General features: G+C 57.5%; 4 protein-coding genes across 4 annotated transcripts; 1 reads left to right on the top strand and 3 right to left on the bottom strand.

The window, feature by feature from the left end:
• Positions 1 to 1,857: 1,857 nt before the first annotated feature.
• Positions 1,858 to 2,166, top strand: CH63R_08314 (uncharacterized protein; the record flags this gene model as incomplete). Its single annotated transcript, XM_018303288.1, has 1 exon — positions 1,858 to 2,166. The coding sequence occupies one exon, from the start codon at positions 1,858 to 1,860 to the stop codon at positions 2,164 to 2,166; it is 309 nt and encodes a 102-aa protein (XP_018158066.1).
• Positions 2,167 to 3,677: 1,511 nt separating this feature from the next.
• CH63R_08313 (VosA protein) lies at positions 3,678 to 4,889 on the bottom strand (the record flags this gene model as incomplete). Its single annotated transcript, XM_018303287.1, has 5 exons — positions 3,678 to 3,719; positions 3,795 to 4,312; positions 4,395 to 4,493; positions 4,594 to 4,658; positions 4,747 to 4,889. 5 exons carry the CDS (start codon positions 4,887 to 4,889, stop codon positions 3,678 to 3,680), a joined length of 867 nt encoding a protein of 288 aa, XP_018158065.1.
• Positions 4,890 to 9,406: 4,517 nt separating this feature from the next.
• CH63R_08312 (Berberine bridge enzyme) lies at positions 9,407 to 11,220 on the bottom strand (the record flags this gene model as incomplete). Its single annotated transcript, XM_018303286.1, has 5 exons — positions 9,407 to 10,228; positions 10,295 to 10,420; positions 10,475 to 10,677; positions 10,734 to 10,741; positions 10,817 to 11,220. 5 exons carry the CDS (start codon positions 11,218 to 11,220, stop codon positions 9,407 to 9,409), a joined length of 1,563 nt encoding a protein of 520 aa, XP_018158064.1.
• A 1,658-nt stretch (positions 11,221 to 12,878) lies between these two features.
• Positions 12,879 to 15,272, bottom strand: CH63R_08311 (Short-chain dehydrogenase; the record flags this gene model as incomplete). The annotated part of the gene is made up of 1 exon (XM_018303285.1): positions 12,879 to 15,272. One exon carries the CDS (start codon positions 15,270 to 15,272, stop codon positions 12,879 to 12,881), a length of 2,394 nt encoding a protein of 797 aa, XP_018158063.1.
• Between the last annotated feature and the right edge of the window lie 324 nt (positions 15,273 to 15,596).

The following is a 15,596-nucleotide window of genomic DNA, read 5'->3' as shown; positions in this document are numbered from 1 at the left end:
AGCCTCAGCGTCTGTCCGTCTCGGCCATTCTTATCCACGGCCAGTCATGCAAGCTCCAACGGTGTTCGCAGGGCGGCCATGTCGACTCGGGTTGGTATCTGGTGGCATCGCGGGGACCGGCGCCGGATACCCTCAGCACACACAGCCAAGTGGCTAAAAGGAGAGAGAGACAGGCCGCGAACAGTCAAGTTCAAATTCTCGGCAGCCAGAGGCTAACGCACGCCGAGTCGTCACTCGGATATGACTCTGGCACCAATGTCCACTTCGGTGCAGCCGCCCGTTAGAAGGGAAAGTCAACAGCGGGTTGTGGGTGGGTTGTGGGCGGGCTGAGATGAGCCTGTGGGGTGTTTTTTACAAAGGTGCATCGCCGTCGTCGTCGTCGTCGTCGTGTCGTCGTCGTGTCGTCGTCGTGGCTGTGAATAATGCATGATGGATGGCCCTGAGGCGGACCATTTCCCGCGTTAATGCCATGTACGTTATGACCGGCCTCAGTATGACCAGTTCGACAAACGGCTTTGCGACATCCGTCCTTCTGCTTCATGGGTGGAGTGATGAAAGGAGCATCTCAGGGAGCTAAATTCCAGAGAATGCCCCGAGCAGACCAAACGCCGCAAACAAGACACAGCAGCGGCCGCACTGCTCCTATTTTTGACTTGGTTGTGGAGAGAACAGAGACGTCAGACTCACATGGATGCCAATATGGTGTCATACCCACTTGATGTTGCCGGTCGGCTTCTCATCCGTCTCCTTTCAAGACGAAGAGAATTCGCAGGCCATGCTTCATCTCCAATCATCTTCAACGTAGGTATCCGTACTCCAGCGCCGAAGAAGCCTTAATGGGAACTTTTGGCCGAGGAGGATTGGTAGGTCTAGGCCAGTCAGCTCGTTCTGCGTCTCCACTGGGCATGGTCTGCGTTAGCAGGGAGTCTGGTCTTGGAGGGCCGTGAATCGCTGCAGGGGCGTTTCGCATTATTCCAGAAAGATTGGCGATGGAGTTGTCGACAAGGTGTTGCATAAACAGGAGCAGGTGGGAAATCCGGGGGATGATGCCATACCATCCCACCTACGGTGGAGGAAGATAGCCATGCATGCAGGGGGAGGGTCCGGAGACAGCCTCGAGGAGTCGAAATGGTTTAGAGTTGTGTGCAACGGCCCTTCTTCCGGGAGGCGACCCGGCCTAGATAGCAAGGGTGGGATTTGAGAAAGGCGAAACGTTAGCTCACACAATGCTGGCTTTGGAGGCAGTAGCAGACCTGTCGGTCGTGCAGCAGCCAGAGATAGATTCTCCTCCTCCTACTCCTTCTCCTCGGACTTTGGTGCGGCGCAACCCTGATCTGGATGGGGGGGCAACTTACAGGGCCTCTGAGTGGGCATGCCCATTCAGGAGTTCTTCGAGACGGCACAGCCTTGCGGCGGTTGTTTGAAGGGGTGCATATCGGGCCCGAGGGACTGATGAAAAGATTGGGGGAGTCCCGTCGTCGTGTCATTATGTTTCCGCCTGGCGGTCGACATTTACTGTCAGGCGTTGATGCTGAGGTCGGTAGCCAAGAACAGCTCAAAAGAAATGGTGACAGTCAGTTTCTCCCGTGCTCCTCCCGTGCCAAGGAGGCGGAATCTCCGCCACCGCCATGCGTCATCCGCCGATCCGGGAGGTAGCCGTTGGTGGCGCCCATGAGGCAGAACGTCCAGAAGACGGAACAGCCAGAGAGAGACCTAGAAGTCTAAATCTTTGCAGCGAGGGCCGAATTGGCCATGCCGACAACGGCGATAACGTTAATTATGACGAGAGACGAAATGGCAACCAATCGAGACCCCCGCTAACCAAAGCCTAAGGCGAGAGCGGGCGCACACTCGGTCATGAGCACGGGGGCACCGCCCAAAGGGACCAAGTCGGATATTGCCGCGATATGCGTCCAAGCAACATTCGTCGTCGAGCAGCTCTTCGGCTGGACTCTGGCAGCGTGCAAGTACGCTTTGACGAACTATGATCCAAACGGGCATGAATCGACAAGAAGCGTCGAGGTAAATGAGGGGCCGGTCGAGGACTCGAGGTGGATCGGGGCGGACGGAGGGCGGAGACTGACTGACTGGGTTGATCTGATGGAGCGAGGTCGAACAGAAGATAGCCGGCGGGATGAGGTGGAGGGCGGGCGGGAAGAAGGTTGAAAGAGGAGGGTGAAGCCGGTGCCGCGTCGAGAAATGAATGCAGTTGTGCTCCTTTGAATAAGTGAATGAATGGGATTGTGTTGGAGAGAGTCAAGACATGCAATGTGTGACCTGGCACGGGACGGGATGCGGGTGAAGGAAAGGAGGCACATGGATACATGGATACATGGGTACGTGAGTACCTAGACACACGGGGGGAAGGAGCAACACAGACCGAACGGCGGGAGAATGAACCAACGAAACCGGCCAAACGGCAGGGAGGACCCACAGCATTGGGAGCACGTACCTTTCTCGGGTGAAGCTGCTGCGTTGCCCACGCAAGAATATGGCACGAGGAAGTTATCGAGCGACATCTCCCACTTGCCTGTGCCATGTTTAAATTGGAACCCTATGCCGATACCTACCTCTCTCTCATGTACACAGGTAGGTAGGTAACGTACCTGGACAATGAACCTTGGGTGGTAGGCAGTCTGGGAAAAGTGACGGTGGGGAAGAGAAAAAGTCTCCTACTGTCGTCGACAAAACTCCCAACACCTCAATGACTCTTTCTGCCTTCGCCTGCCTCTTGATGCCCGATTAGGTATTCTTCAAAAGTTCAAGCAGGGAAAGGGGAGAAAGGAGCCGAGACCCTGCTCATAGGTAGGGGCACTCTCCCTGCCCAGATACCTTGGGTAGGTAGGAAAGGAAAGAGCAGAGCAACGACGGGACCCCCCTGTACGGAGTAACAGAGGTAGGCACGCCAGGACGAACCTGGAAAGAGCGGGCATGTGCTCCGTATGGCCCCGTACGGCTCCTTCCGGACTGCGACACCCTGTCGTGCCGTGCCTGCTCTGCCTTGGACAGAGCAGGAAACATTGCAATGTTTTGCGCAGCGTATGTACAGAGTACAGAGTGCCACTCGCTGTAAGGCAAGGACGCCATGTCCATTCGTTGTGGATGGGGGGGAGGAGGTAGAGGAGAGGAGCCTCTAGGGAGAGGGGAGACATACCATGGCAGAGGTCAAAGCCCAGAGCCAGGATCAGTGACAGCTGTCAGATGAGCCACACCCGCCAACGTACCCGTCCCTACCTACCTTAGGTACGTCAAGAAAACAACAGACGACAAGCACGGCGCACGGATGCTCGCTTTGACTTACAAAGAACTTACGAGTGTTCGTGTAGTGTAGCCCACCCTGCTTACCCTGCTCACGTTGATTGCCTCGCCCTGCTGCTTGTGTAGGGATGCTCGGGGTTAGCCGAGCCAGTGCGTAAAAAATGCTTAAGATAACAATTACAGAGTACACCGCAATAAGCCAGTGCTGGGAACTGGTTCTTTTTTGGCTAGGTATACTAGGTAGGTAGGTACAGAGTACTCATGGTGGCATAACATGACAGGTACCTGCAGCCTCCATCACTCTCCAAAGTCTAGGTACGTACCCTGGATTTGCATCCGACACCCCACATCTATACGCACCCCCCTGCTCCAACTTCCATCTCTCTCTCTCTCTCATCTCTCTTTTCATTGCCTGGTTTTCAGACCACGGGCTCCCAAGTGCGCCACCATTCGACCTCTGTCTGCGGTTCTGTCTGTGGTTGAAGATGTGCTCCTCCTCCTCCTACTATTGTCTGTGCCTGTGTCTGTGCCTGTACCTGTTCCTGTGTCTCGAGACCGTTGTCGTCGATTGTCGCGGCCAACCCGTCATTTCCACGACGGCGCTTCAGTGACGGGCCGGGGGCGAAAGAACGGGCGTGTTCTGCCTCTATTCCGTACGTGAGCTGGCGCTTCCTGTTCGAGGCCATGCGGGAATCTTTCCGAAGACGTAGTCGACATCCCTGCTCGCTGAGGTAGCGCGTGAGGAACGTTGACTCGGCCATGCCTGGGAACGTCCTTTGCGTGTGGACTTGGAACGCCTCGGTAGTGGCCGAGGCGCACATCACCATCTCGGTGCCATGCATCTTGTACAGATGGAACTGCAGCTTGTAGCATCCTTCAAAACGGACCGAAAGGTCTCCAAACACAAAGTAGCCGGCGTCCTGGTGATCGGGGTCCTTGTACTTTTGTAGCGATGAGCACGTGGAGCCGACCAGCGCTTTCCTCGTCATCTCGGGGTCTTGTCTGCTGTCTTCTTGGGCGTTGATCAAGGACGCGTACAGAAACCAGGAAGGGTCTAGAAGGAAAAAGGAAAAAAAAGAGATCAAAGTTAGCGCACGTGTCGTGGGGCATCTGGAAGGACTTGGGGGAAAACGTACCGACAAGGCAGTGCTGGGGATTGCCGTAGAAGCTGCGGTCAAAGTTTCTCGTGTTGATAACGAGTTCAAGAATGGGAGGCGGGTCAATCGGTTTGCGATCTGAATAACCGCCAGTGTCAGTTTACAAGATGCGGCTGGGTGAGACTGAGGGTCAGAGGGTGTCCCGGAGACGAGTCCGAGTGTGTGAATAATCACTCACCTTTTTCTTTGCCGGTGGCAACTTTGGCGCATGTGGGTCCCTGGGTGACGGCCAAACTAATACCACTGCGAGGTGTTTGAAAACTGCGTTTCTTTGTCAGTACACTGCATGTAGCGAAAAGAAGATATTCCCGCGTGGCGATAAAAAACATACTGCTGTTGAGGTTGTTGCTGCGATTGTATTTGCTGTCGCTGTTGCTGTCGGTGTTGTTGTTGTTGCTGTTGCTGCTGTTGTTGCTGTTGTTGTGGCGGCGGCGACGACTGCTGCTGCTGCTGCTGCTGCTGCTGCTGTGGCATCGTGAACGGGCTGCCATGTGGGGGCGCATATAGATAAGACATTTCTGGTTCTGATCTTGGGGCTAGGAAATAATCCGGTTGCGGGTTGAAGGAGAAGTCGCCGCAGTATCTGGAGCTGGCGCGGGAGCCGTGGGAGCCGTGGGAGAAGGCTGAGGATGGTATGCGATGTTGGATCATTGTCGATCTTGGCGGCGGGAAGAGAATGCGACTGTTGATGGGAGCGGACCAAGATGCGAGAGAAGCAAGCGACTGATGTAGAATCGAGGGCAGGTATCGGAGAAGCAAGTGATATAAAGTTTGATGTCGTGTTGGGTGATCCAGAGCCGGATCTAAGGGCAAGTGGTATCCAGGTACCTCGCCATCTTAAGTAAGATACCTCCCTTATGTGTGCGTAAATGTGATGGAGGGGGGTTAGGAGAGGAGAGGGAGGGTTTGGTAGACAAAGCAGGGTACCTATCGAGGTAGATTTCTCTTTCCACCCAGAACCCGTGCCGGAGCATGGATAGTCTGGGCTCTCTGGTGACAGGGACGAGACCCTGGAAGCCAGATGGGGATGGGATGGGAAACTGGCCCGCGGTCTCGGCGCAGGGGGGCTGGATGGGACGGGGGATGGGTTGGGATGGGTTGGGTTTGGATGGAATGCTTGAGGTGAGCACTCTGTGCTGTGAGGACGATCAGATGGTGGTAGGGCCTGCATAGAGACATCGACAAGGACGTGGACATCGACATGGCCTCGGCGCCGAGATACGTTGGTGGTTCTGTGAATGTTTTTGAATTTTCTGGGGTGATCTGTCTGTCTGTCTGTCTGTCTGTCTTTCCGTATGTCGCGCAGTGGCCCTTTTCTGCTAACGGAAGTTGAGGATAGTTATCCATCATCCCTGGGTCGCCTTGTGCAGAGCACCCATCTACCTACAAACACCTACAAACACCTACCTACCTTACCTCACGTTGAGGTAGTAGGCATGTGTCGTGTTTAGCCAGCCAACCAGCCAGCCAGCCAGCAGCAACACTGGGACGACCGACCCCGTCACAGACTCCACGTAGCTGTCGCAGCTCACTCAGTCCTCGTCCACTGCACCTGTCCACTCGCTGTTGGTCATGCCATCCATCCCATCACATCCATGATCCATCCATGAGCCATGGACCACTTCTTTGATCAGTCCTGATCATGGCTCGGAAACATTTCCCCCCTTGCCTTGCCCCGTTGCGCTCCCCCGTTGCGGACCCCCTTCTCCCTTTGGCGTTGTCGTTGCCGTTGGTCTGGCGCAATCGACAGGCTGCGCGAAAGATGCCCTCACATCATTCCCTCTTTTGGATCATGGAACCCCCGTCGATGCTGCTGCGAGTCACTGTGCTTTGGCCCTTTCTGGGAGGAGTTCGTCTGGGAAGCAGATGCGTACGATGGATACCTCCCTGCCTCCTTCCCTCCCTCCTTCCCTCCCTCCTTCCATCCAAAAGTACCTTCGTAGGTACATAGGTACTTACATTGGACTTGCCTGCCCACCTACCTACCTTCCCAGGTCCCTCACTAGCCGGAGCATAGAGTGTAGAGTACGTATCGCAGGAGGTCTCCCAGGTACGTATCTGCAGTGTGTACCCACTTTCGACTTTTGACGCCGCCTCCCTCGCCCGCCTCTCCCCACCCCCTCCCCCCCCCCTTACCATTCCTTGACTTACTTTCTTTCCTTTCCCCTTTAGCCCCCACCGCCCGTCATCTCTTTTCCAACTTCAACCCGCTTTCTGCACCCTCGCCGACCATGCTCATCACGTTCAGCCGTCCCTCGTCCACTGACTGACTGGAAATGCTCCAAGGCTTTCAAGTGTTCCCCTTCCCCCTTCCCCTGACAGTCAAACAAGCTCAAGGCATACCAGTCAACGGGACGGGATGGGATGTGATGGGATGGACAGAGTCATACCTAGTTACCCGATGGGATGGCGTGTCTGACGCCTGCATCCCTGGCGGCGGTCCACAAGCCCACGGGCTCCATTCGAGCGTCTGTGCGCGGCGACAAGACGAAGTCGGGGGAGGCACATGCATCGAGAGCATGAATGGAAGCTTCTGAGACAACGGCTTGGAAGATTCAGCGGTGGGGGGCAAATGGCCAGTCGTCCAGGGGGAGTCTTTTCCTGGACGCCGCCAAGTTGGGTTCCAGAAGTCAAAGTTAGCAGGCAGAGATTGACTGACTCCTGCGGCTGCCTCCCCTTGTTGATTCTGGACCAACGGGTATGGCTGCCGCTGGAGACGGAGAGGGAGAGGGAGATGGAGATGAAGGGCTGGGGGTGTATGCCACCTTCTCACTGACTGGGCCCAGCAGCCTTGTTGTTCTTTCTGGTGTCCATTCGTGTGTCCGTTCTTGTGCCCATTCTTTCTTGCGCGTACATAATAGGTAGGTAGGTAGGTAGTGTACGTTTCGGCACCTCCCCTGCCATGCCCAACTCGGACTTACCTCTGTTTGCATGCTGTCCTACTTAGGCAAGGTAGGTAGGGTACCTATATCCTGGCTACCTTTCAGGGACGCTTAGCGCCTTTCGACCTTTCCAGACGCCTGAGATGGACGAAACAAGCAGAGTCATCATCTACCTATGGAGCATTTACAGCGCGGTGTATCTGTGCTCCGGGGCCGTAATAACCCCGTACACTGCACTTCAGGCGCGCCACAGCCGTTGATATCTGACTGCCTCTGGATGTAGCAGTGAACTGAGCATTGAAACCTCATGTCCACAATACGTCCCCATCGACCGACTCACTTCTCCCTTGGTCCCAGCACGCCGGATGTGACTGGCTGGCTGTACATGCAGCGTACCCAGTGGCAAACCCCTCTCTCCTCTTGTCCTCTTGCACATACAAAGACCACAGCGCGCAGTCCAGTTCCGTCATGAACATCACGTTTCGAGTCGGACCTTTGCCCTTTTTGGCTGCTATATTCACCGCAGATATATACTGCTCTCTCTACCTCTGTCCCTTCATCTCTGAGGTGTGTGACTCTTAGTTTTGATAAACCATCGCGCGTTGGTGGTGGGCCCTTGTATTGAGCGTTCCAGCCCCCCCTCTATCCCCTGGTAGGTGTGGTCATCTATCGTACATGTGTGTGTGTATGCGTGTATAATAGCGAGAATCCCAGCTGATGTAGAGACAGACCTCGAGGGAGATCAACGAGTTCGTACGAGATTGACGACGCACCCAGAGTCTACCGGCCTTTGAGACCTTGGCTAGTCTCATCGCTGGCATGCCTGCTACTCACTGGCGACACACCCCATCGAGCCTCATTTCCTCGGGATGATTCGACCCGGGGTTCGGACCTTCGTGGTCACCAAACAAGAACGGGCGCATTGTCATCGAGGGTTCCCCCCCTCCTCGCACTTTGCCTGCCGCCCCCGTCGCAACCGTCGTGGCCGCCAGAGCCCCCCCCCCCCCCCCCCCCCCCCTTCACCCCAGTCGATGGAAGAGCCTAGATCTGGTGCCGCGCTTGCAAGCCCGCGTGCCAAAAGCCGGGTGGGTTCGGCCAGGACAAGCAGACCACCCGTCCCCTGCAGCAGCAGAAAAAGAAACGGTTGGAACTGGAGTTCGATACCTTTTGACTGACATGCGAGTTAAACGCATGTCTTCTTCACCGGCTGTGACCAGGGGGCTGGGGGGGGGGACGGACGGAGGGGTATGCCCATCATTTGAGGATGACGGCTCCTACGCAACCAGCTTCCGCCTGTTAATCTGCCATTATATAGGACGGCTTGATATAACATATAACGCACACCCTTAAAAGTCCTCTGATAATCCCGTCGACTCGCCACTGACGGGCATCTCGACAATTCCAATTTCGCGCAAGAGAGGATTCTGATGGTTGGTTTAGAGTAGACCCCGTCTGCCCAGTCCGAGTGGACCGCCAAGCTGTCACCTGCGACCTCCAAGGGGGGAGTAGGGGGGGGAAGGGGGGTCGCTCGTCTTTGCTTTCGAGCGTAGGGATCATCTCCATCCCGTCGTCCGGATCGCCTCTCCGCGACGTCTTGGAGGATCAATAGACACGGGTGTTCTCGACAACGCCAAAAGGACCCCCGGACACACACACACACACACACATACACACACACCAAGGCAAAGGTCTCCGATGGCTCAGGCAGGGGTAAATCTGTCGGCAGTGTGCCGACCATCCAGCAAGGGTGCTCTTTCGAATGACGGTATTAGAAATCGTCCTGGCAAAGGGGGGGGAGGCCAGAGCATGCCTAGGCGGCGTGGCGTGGTCGGTGGCGAGTACAGGGTCATGATGCGCAGCCAATACTCGCGAAACAACCGCCCAATGACGGTCGACAAACAAACAGCCGGATCTGACTTCGGATATTATGGATTGTATTCCCGCTATCTGATTTGATGCGATTTCGCAAAGTTGACAACTCTCAGGTCTGAAGACACCGTTGCCCTCGGCCCTCTTAGAAGTGCTCTCAATGACCTGCATGGAGAGCGTGTCAATCGACCCTTTTGGCTACGGTGGCGATCTAGTCCAACAGTCCACCGCAGATTTCTATCAGGCCATGGGAACAACACTCTGGGGGTTGTGGAAAACATCCTCGGGGTCCCATCTTCCCTTGATCTCCTCGAGGGCCGCGAGATTCGACCCCCAGTACGACAGCTGCGGATCCCGGAGCTCCGGGTCGGCGAAGCCTGGGTACGTCCCCGAGGCCCCGGGCGCCATGTTCAGCAGCGTCCGGTGGAACTCGTCCAAGAGGTCCCGGACGTCCTTGGAGGCGTCCGCCGCGAACGAGTGATAAAGCACGACGTCGTCCCGGTGGGCGTACGCCGTGCCGGCCGCGGGCACCTCCGAGACCGCGCCGCCGACGGCTTGGAACTTGATGGCCCACGGGCCTGTCGCATCGCGCCCTCGCTCGAGCTTGTCGAACGCGGCGGAGATGTGCGCCCTGGAGAACAGGTCCCCGTGGCTGAGGCCCCGGCTTCGGGAGTGGAGTCTGCCGGGCTGCTCCGGCCGGTGCATAGACTCCTCCGCCGCGAGAAGCGCGAGGGACCCTTCCCAGGTCTCCTGACGGAAATCCATAGAGCCACCTGCGGGGAGTCGGTCGAGGATACCCGTCTGTTGGAGGTCCGCCTCGTCGCCGTACCACGTCGACATGATGCGGGCGCCCTGAGGGGTCAAGACAATTTCTGTGCCGAGGCGGTGGTCCAGAGCGGGATCGGCGACGACTGCTTGCCAGTCATGGAAGATGTCGACCATCTCCTTGAGATTACCATACGCAAAGTCTTGAGTGAAGTGCAGCACGGCCGGGGGTGCTGGGTGGGTTCTCATGACGAACTCGGTGACGATGCCGAATCCGGAGCCGGCTCCCCTCATGGCCTTTAATCGTGGGTCAGCATGGGCTCGAGTTGCTTCAAAGACCTGGGATCACCTGGGATCACATACGAAGAACAAGTCCGGGTTCTCTTTGGTGCTGGCGCGGACGATTGTGCCATTGGCCGTGACGACTTCCATCTCCTCGACGTTATCGAGGGTCGCCCCCCACAGGCGAGAGGCTGGTCCGATACCGCCCTGTGTCTCGTCAGAAAGGTCCATCAGGCCATTGGACTCAGGTTAGAAACGTACCACAGTGGCGTGGCCTCCGATTCCAATGCTGATGCACATGCCATGAGGCACTGCACGTTGGTGGCCTTGCAGAGACTCGTCAATCTGACCGAGTCTCGTGCCGCCGCCTACGCGAACGTTGTGAGACGGGCCTGCCGAGTCGACGTGGGCATACTGAAAATATTCCATGTCTACGGAGATGGCACCATTTTGGCCCCCAAGACCTACAAGGACCATCAGCATGACGGCATCAGGGTGCTCGCCAACGAAGGAGTCTCACCGTGGTTACTTGAGTGAAAGAGTTAGCAGATGAACGAATAATCCCGTTTAAACCCCCCGCCCCCTCTCTGGATACGAACTCACGCATAGCTGTGGCCCCCGGCCTTGGCCTGGACCTTGAAGTTGTGCTTCAGTGCGCACTTGACGGCGCCCGCGACCTCGCCCGCGTTCCTGGGGCGGACGATGGCCGTGGGGACGGAGCTCAGGCCGAGGTTGAACGGACGCATCCAGGAGCCCGAGTCGGCGGCGCCATCTTGCTTGGAAGGGGAAGGAAACTGCACGCAATCCGAGGCGCCGGCACAGACGTCGTCCAGGCACCGCTCGATAGCGGAGGGAGTCCCCACCGTCTTGATGCCGGACCCGGGAACGAGGAAGTACTGCGCCGCGAGGCCGGCGAGGACGGTGGCGGCGGCGGCGGACCAGGAGTTTCTCCTGCTGCCCTTGGTGATTGAGATGTCCAGTCGTGTTTGATGGTAAAGTGAAGACATGCTGGGTGATGATGATACGGGGGTTTGAGTGATAAGGTGGGAATGATGAGGAGTTGAGGTTGGGAGACTGGCGGTGCTGCTGCTGGCTATGAGTTCTTATCTATCCCTGACACAATGGAAGAAGAATCGTTTGGGAGCCTGCTGAGTGAGCTTCATGGAGAAGCATGTGATCTCGCTGATAAGAGTAAACCCGGAACGGAGGAGATTTGACGGAAGCGGACCCGGAGTGGTGATCTGTCTCGTTCTGAATCTCATCTTGTTGGCTGTTGACTGGCTCTTCTCCAGATCTTTAGATATCGAGGATTCCCATTTTTCAGCCGATAGACGATTATGGGCATGATCGTAGCTGCGATAGACTCAAGAGGCGGCCAAGGGACGTTGCTACCGATTTCCAGAGACATGTTCCCACCGTCTAGTCCCGTTCTAGAGTTAACTTTCTGGTCTTAGAACTAGTCTTGGAAAGCCCATTTGCCGAAGCTCCAGAGGTGAGGAACTGCGGCGGGAGTGTCTCAGTTCTTCCCGTTGTTCTCCGTTAGAGTTGTCTCAGGAACCGTGGTCAAGACGTAGATCTGCGATCTCTTCGGTCCCGCTAGCCCCTGGCGTCACCCCGGACCACCAACGCTCCCGTTTTCAACCGGAATCTTTGCAAGACAAGTCTCGGATGCTCTTCGACGGGCAGGCTCCCTCTCTGTCCACGCCATTGAGTGAATGCATGCGGGGATTGTCTTGGGTTGAGACAGGGTGATGTCATATTCATCAAGAGGAGTATCTCATATGAAATATTTGGCTTCTGAGAGCTTGTGAGAGATAAGGCGGAAGATTGGAACCAGTGAATGACGTACGAATCACTGCAACGCGAAGACAAGGATGGGTTTCACTCGCTCGATGCTTCCAGCATTCCTACTTTCACATGCTCTCTCGTCGTCGCTGACCGTTTGTTTCGTACTAGACGGCGAAGAGAAGGATGAGAAGAAGAGGAAAGAGTAGGTGAGCGAGACATAAACCAACGCGAGACGAGCTAAATGCATACCAGCAGGAGAGCATGTTGAGATTGTGGAGAAAATACTGTAGGATCTTAGCAAAGTAACATTGGAATCGAGATGTTCTCAATGCTGTGTCTCAACATTGATTAGGTAAAGCCACGACAAACAATGTTCCTAAACGTTTATGACTGTAACTTGGACGTCAAGTAATCCGAACTCAAGTTTGTAAATGAAACCAAAACCAACTACGTAGAGTGTCGTGTCCGTGGATGAGCCTTGATCAGTCTTGATTCCCCCGAGAACAGCAATAATGCAGACTAGGAAAGACTGTGGAGAATAATGCTCCTAGTTCCAACTTTTCATCGAAGGACATCGCACCTGACTTGAATACAGCATCTCTCTCTCCCAGAGTCGCCAAAGGTTGGCAGACACGCCTCGTCTCCACGCCAGTTCACTCACACGGTTTCATCAGCGTCACTTCGTTTCCAAAGTCTTACCATTCGTGTACTATTGAGTCATCACAATATCGTTCCTTCCACGAGAGTCACAAAAGCATTGGACGTTGGGACTGTGAAGCTGGATTATTCTCGGCTTGTTGGACAATCTTTGCTCACAAATTCAACACATGATCATCATCCGTGCATCCATCATCGTCCAGCGGTCGATTCCTCGTAACTAACTCTTCACCGCTCTCTCTCCCACCAGCATCACATCGTCGGCCTCGGGATCCCTCCGCCTCCGCCCCTTCGTCCCCAAGTCCAGGAACCCGGGATCCGTCCCGCCGTGGAACCGCACCCACATCCGCCCGGACTCCTGCTGGATCCGGTCCAGCTCCGGCGCCCCGCGCCCGTTCTCCCGGAAGAAGGTCATGTTCCTCGCCAGCCGCTCGGCGTCCCTAGACTCGCCGCCGCCGCCGCCTCCCCCCCTACCCGCGGCACCCGGGCCCACGGTGCTGTGCAGGCCGAAGAAGAGCAGCGGCAGCACGCTGCCCTTCCAGACGGGCTGCTCCGGGTCGGTGTGGTTCGTGACGATGATCCAGCCCAGCAGGAAAGCGCAGAAGGCGACCAGGACGGCGGGCAGCGCGATGTACTTGCGGTCGAAGAAGGTGCACGTCGTGCTCGCCCAGACGTCGCCGAGGACCTCGGCGTTCCGGGAGCGCAGGGCGTCGACGCCCCGCATCACGTCCGGGCCGAGGCCGGTCTCGCGGAGCTTGTTGGTGACGGCCCACGCGAAGCTGTCCATGGCCTCGGCCAGGCCGGCCGTCGTCGCGTTGTTGTCGGCCCACAGCGGCGTGAGCCACCACGCGTCCTGGCAGTCGATGTGGCCGCTCTGCATCGAGTCGTAGCGGCACGACGCGCTCAGCAGGTCCACGCTGAGGAACCTCGACAGCGCCGAGAAGAAGGTGCCGTCCATCTTGTACAGGCACGCGTTGGGCACGCTGCTGATGGTGTCTCCTGGCTGGGGCTCGCCCGCGCCGTCGTCCGGCGTGCCGAAGTTGGCCCACGTGCGGCCGGGGACGTGAGCGGCCTGGCTCCGGTTGCTGGAGTCGTACCAGGTGCCGTTGTCGAGCACGCACGGGTTCTGTATGGCCGTGTAGTTGCTGAAGGCCGAGTATTGATACCCGTTCGCCGAGGACATCTGCTCGGCGGGATTGGGCACCGCGGGCGTGGTCCGGACGACGTCCTCCGTCAGCGCGTTGCCCTCGTATCGGGCGTGGTACTCCTTCAGGCACGGATACAGGACGCACGAGGCGGCGATGTAGTCTCCGATACCCGCAAAGTAGCTGTTGTCGGACTGCGACAGGCGGTGCGGACAGGTCAGCTTGCGAGCCCCCGCCGAGTCGTCAGACGTGCAAGGGGACCTGGACACCATGAGCGTGGAGAAGTTGGCGAGCGAGACGGCGGACGCCGTTGCGAACTCGTCGTCGAAGAGCCGGCTGTACGCGGTCAGGTTGCTGTAGCCCATCCACATGTACTTCCCTCCCAGGGCGTTGATAAAGGCCCCGCTGTCCGGCAACGTCAGGTTGCCTCCTTCGTCGGGCGGGCTGACGAAGCTCGTGGTGTCGATGCAGCGGCTGCACACGCCGATGCTCGCGTGCGTGACGCCGGTGCCCCAGTCGGGCCACGAGCAGTTCCCGCTGGGGCAGGCCACCTGGACGTTGCTGTCCTGGCTGGCCGGGTCCGTGATGCCCTTGATCATGGCGCTCTTCATGTCGACCTCGATCTCGTACATGCCGGCGCCGACGCGGTAGTAGGCCGACGACCCGGGGACATAGTGGGCGGCGGGGATGGCGGAGCGGACGTGGTCCTGGAGCATGGAGCAGGCCTCGGCGCGGACGGCCTGCTGCGTGACGGGGGCGACGGTGAGGCTGGCGATGGTGACGGCGGCGGCGCTGATGGCGAGGAAGCCGGCGGACGAGAAGCCCAGGTTCCACAACACGACGGCCAGCAGCTTCATGGACCCGAGGACGGAGCGGCTCGCGGCGTCAAAGTCCTCGAGGTGCTGGAGCGGCCGCGTCTGCTCGGCGAACCAGGTCCACTTGATCTGGCCGATGATCTCGGCGACGGCGGCGACGATGGCGGCGCGCAGGAAGGTCGAGAGCAGGGCGATGGCCGTGTTGAGGTTGATCTCGAACGGCCACTCGGGCATGTAGTGGCCGTCGTAGTAAGCGAGCAGCGCAATGATGGCGGCGAGTAGGCAGACGGCGGCGAAGACGGTGAGGATCTCGAGGCCCCAGTAGCGGAGGACGTGGCGGGTGCGGCTTGGCTTCGGGCTTGGCCCCGGACCCCCGGACGGGTGAGGTTGATGGTATTGTTGTTGTTGTTGTTGTTGTTGTTGCTGCTGCTGCTGCTGAACGGGCGGGCTCTCTGGCGGCTGCGGCGGGGGGTACGGCTGCTTGATACCGTCGTCGTCCGGCCCCGTGTCCTCAAAGGGCCATCGGACTTGGTGTGGGCTGATAGGTTGTTTTGGGCCATCAGTTGTTGATGTATCTCGGCGATGCTGGTCAAACTCGGACGGCATGGTCCGCTCTTCGAGTTCCCAGCCGCGTTGTGGTTGCGGTCCTGTCATCTTGATTCGCCTCACCAATACACATGAGTTGGAGAGTGTCGGCGTGTGTTTGTGCCGCTGGTTGAAGCATCAAGTCATAAAGTAACTTGAGGAGCGTGGCTCAGTCAGCGTTGGACAAGAGGGACGGACTTGTCCATCATGATTTTTGAGCGAGCGTATGGCCCCCCTATTGAGGCTGAACGGTCAGCTCCAGGTGGAAGCTCGGGGAGAAAGTCGACCACGAGAACCGAGATTACGTGCTCCATGGAGGGCGGCCGTTCCGGAGACCACGGAGTTGTCCGGCCTCAACCCACATGGGCGGATGTAACCCAATGAGAAGATATC

The sequence above is a fragment of the Colletotrichum higginsianum genome, chromosome 5 (assembly GCF_001672515.1).
Source record: "Colletotrichum higginsianum IMI 349063 chromosome 5, whole genome shotgun sequence".
Classification (NCBI taxonomy): Eukaryota; Fungi; Ascomycota; class Sordariomycetes; order Glomerellales; family Glomerellaceae; genus Colletotrichum; species Colletotrichum higginsianum.
Note: the sequence above shows the minus strand (reverse complement) of the source record. Positions and strands in the feature narration are given on the sequence as shown.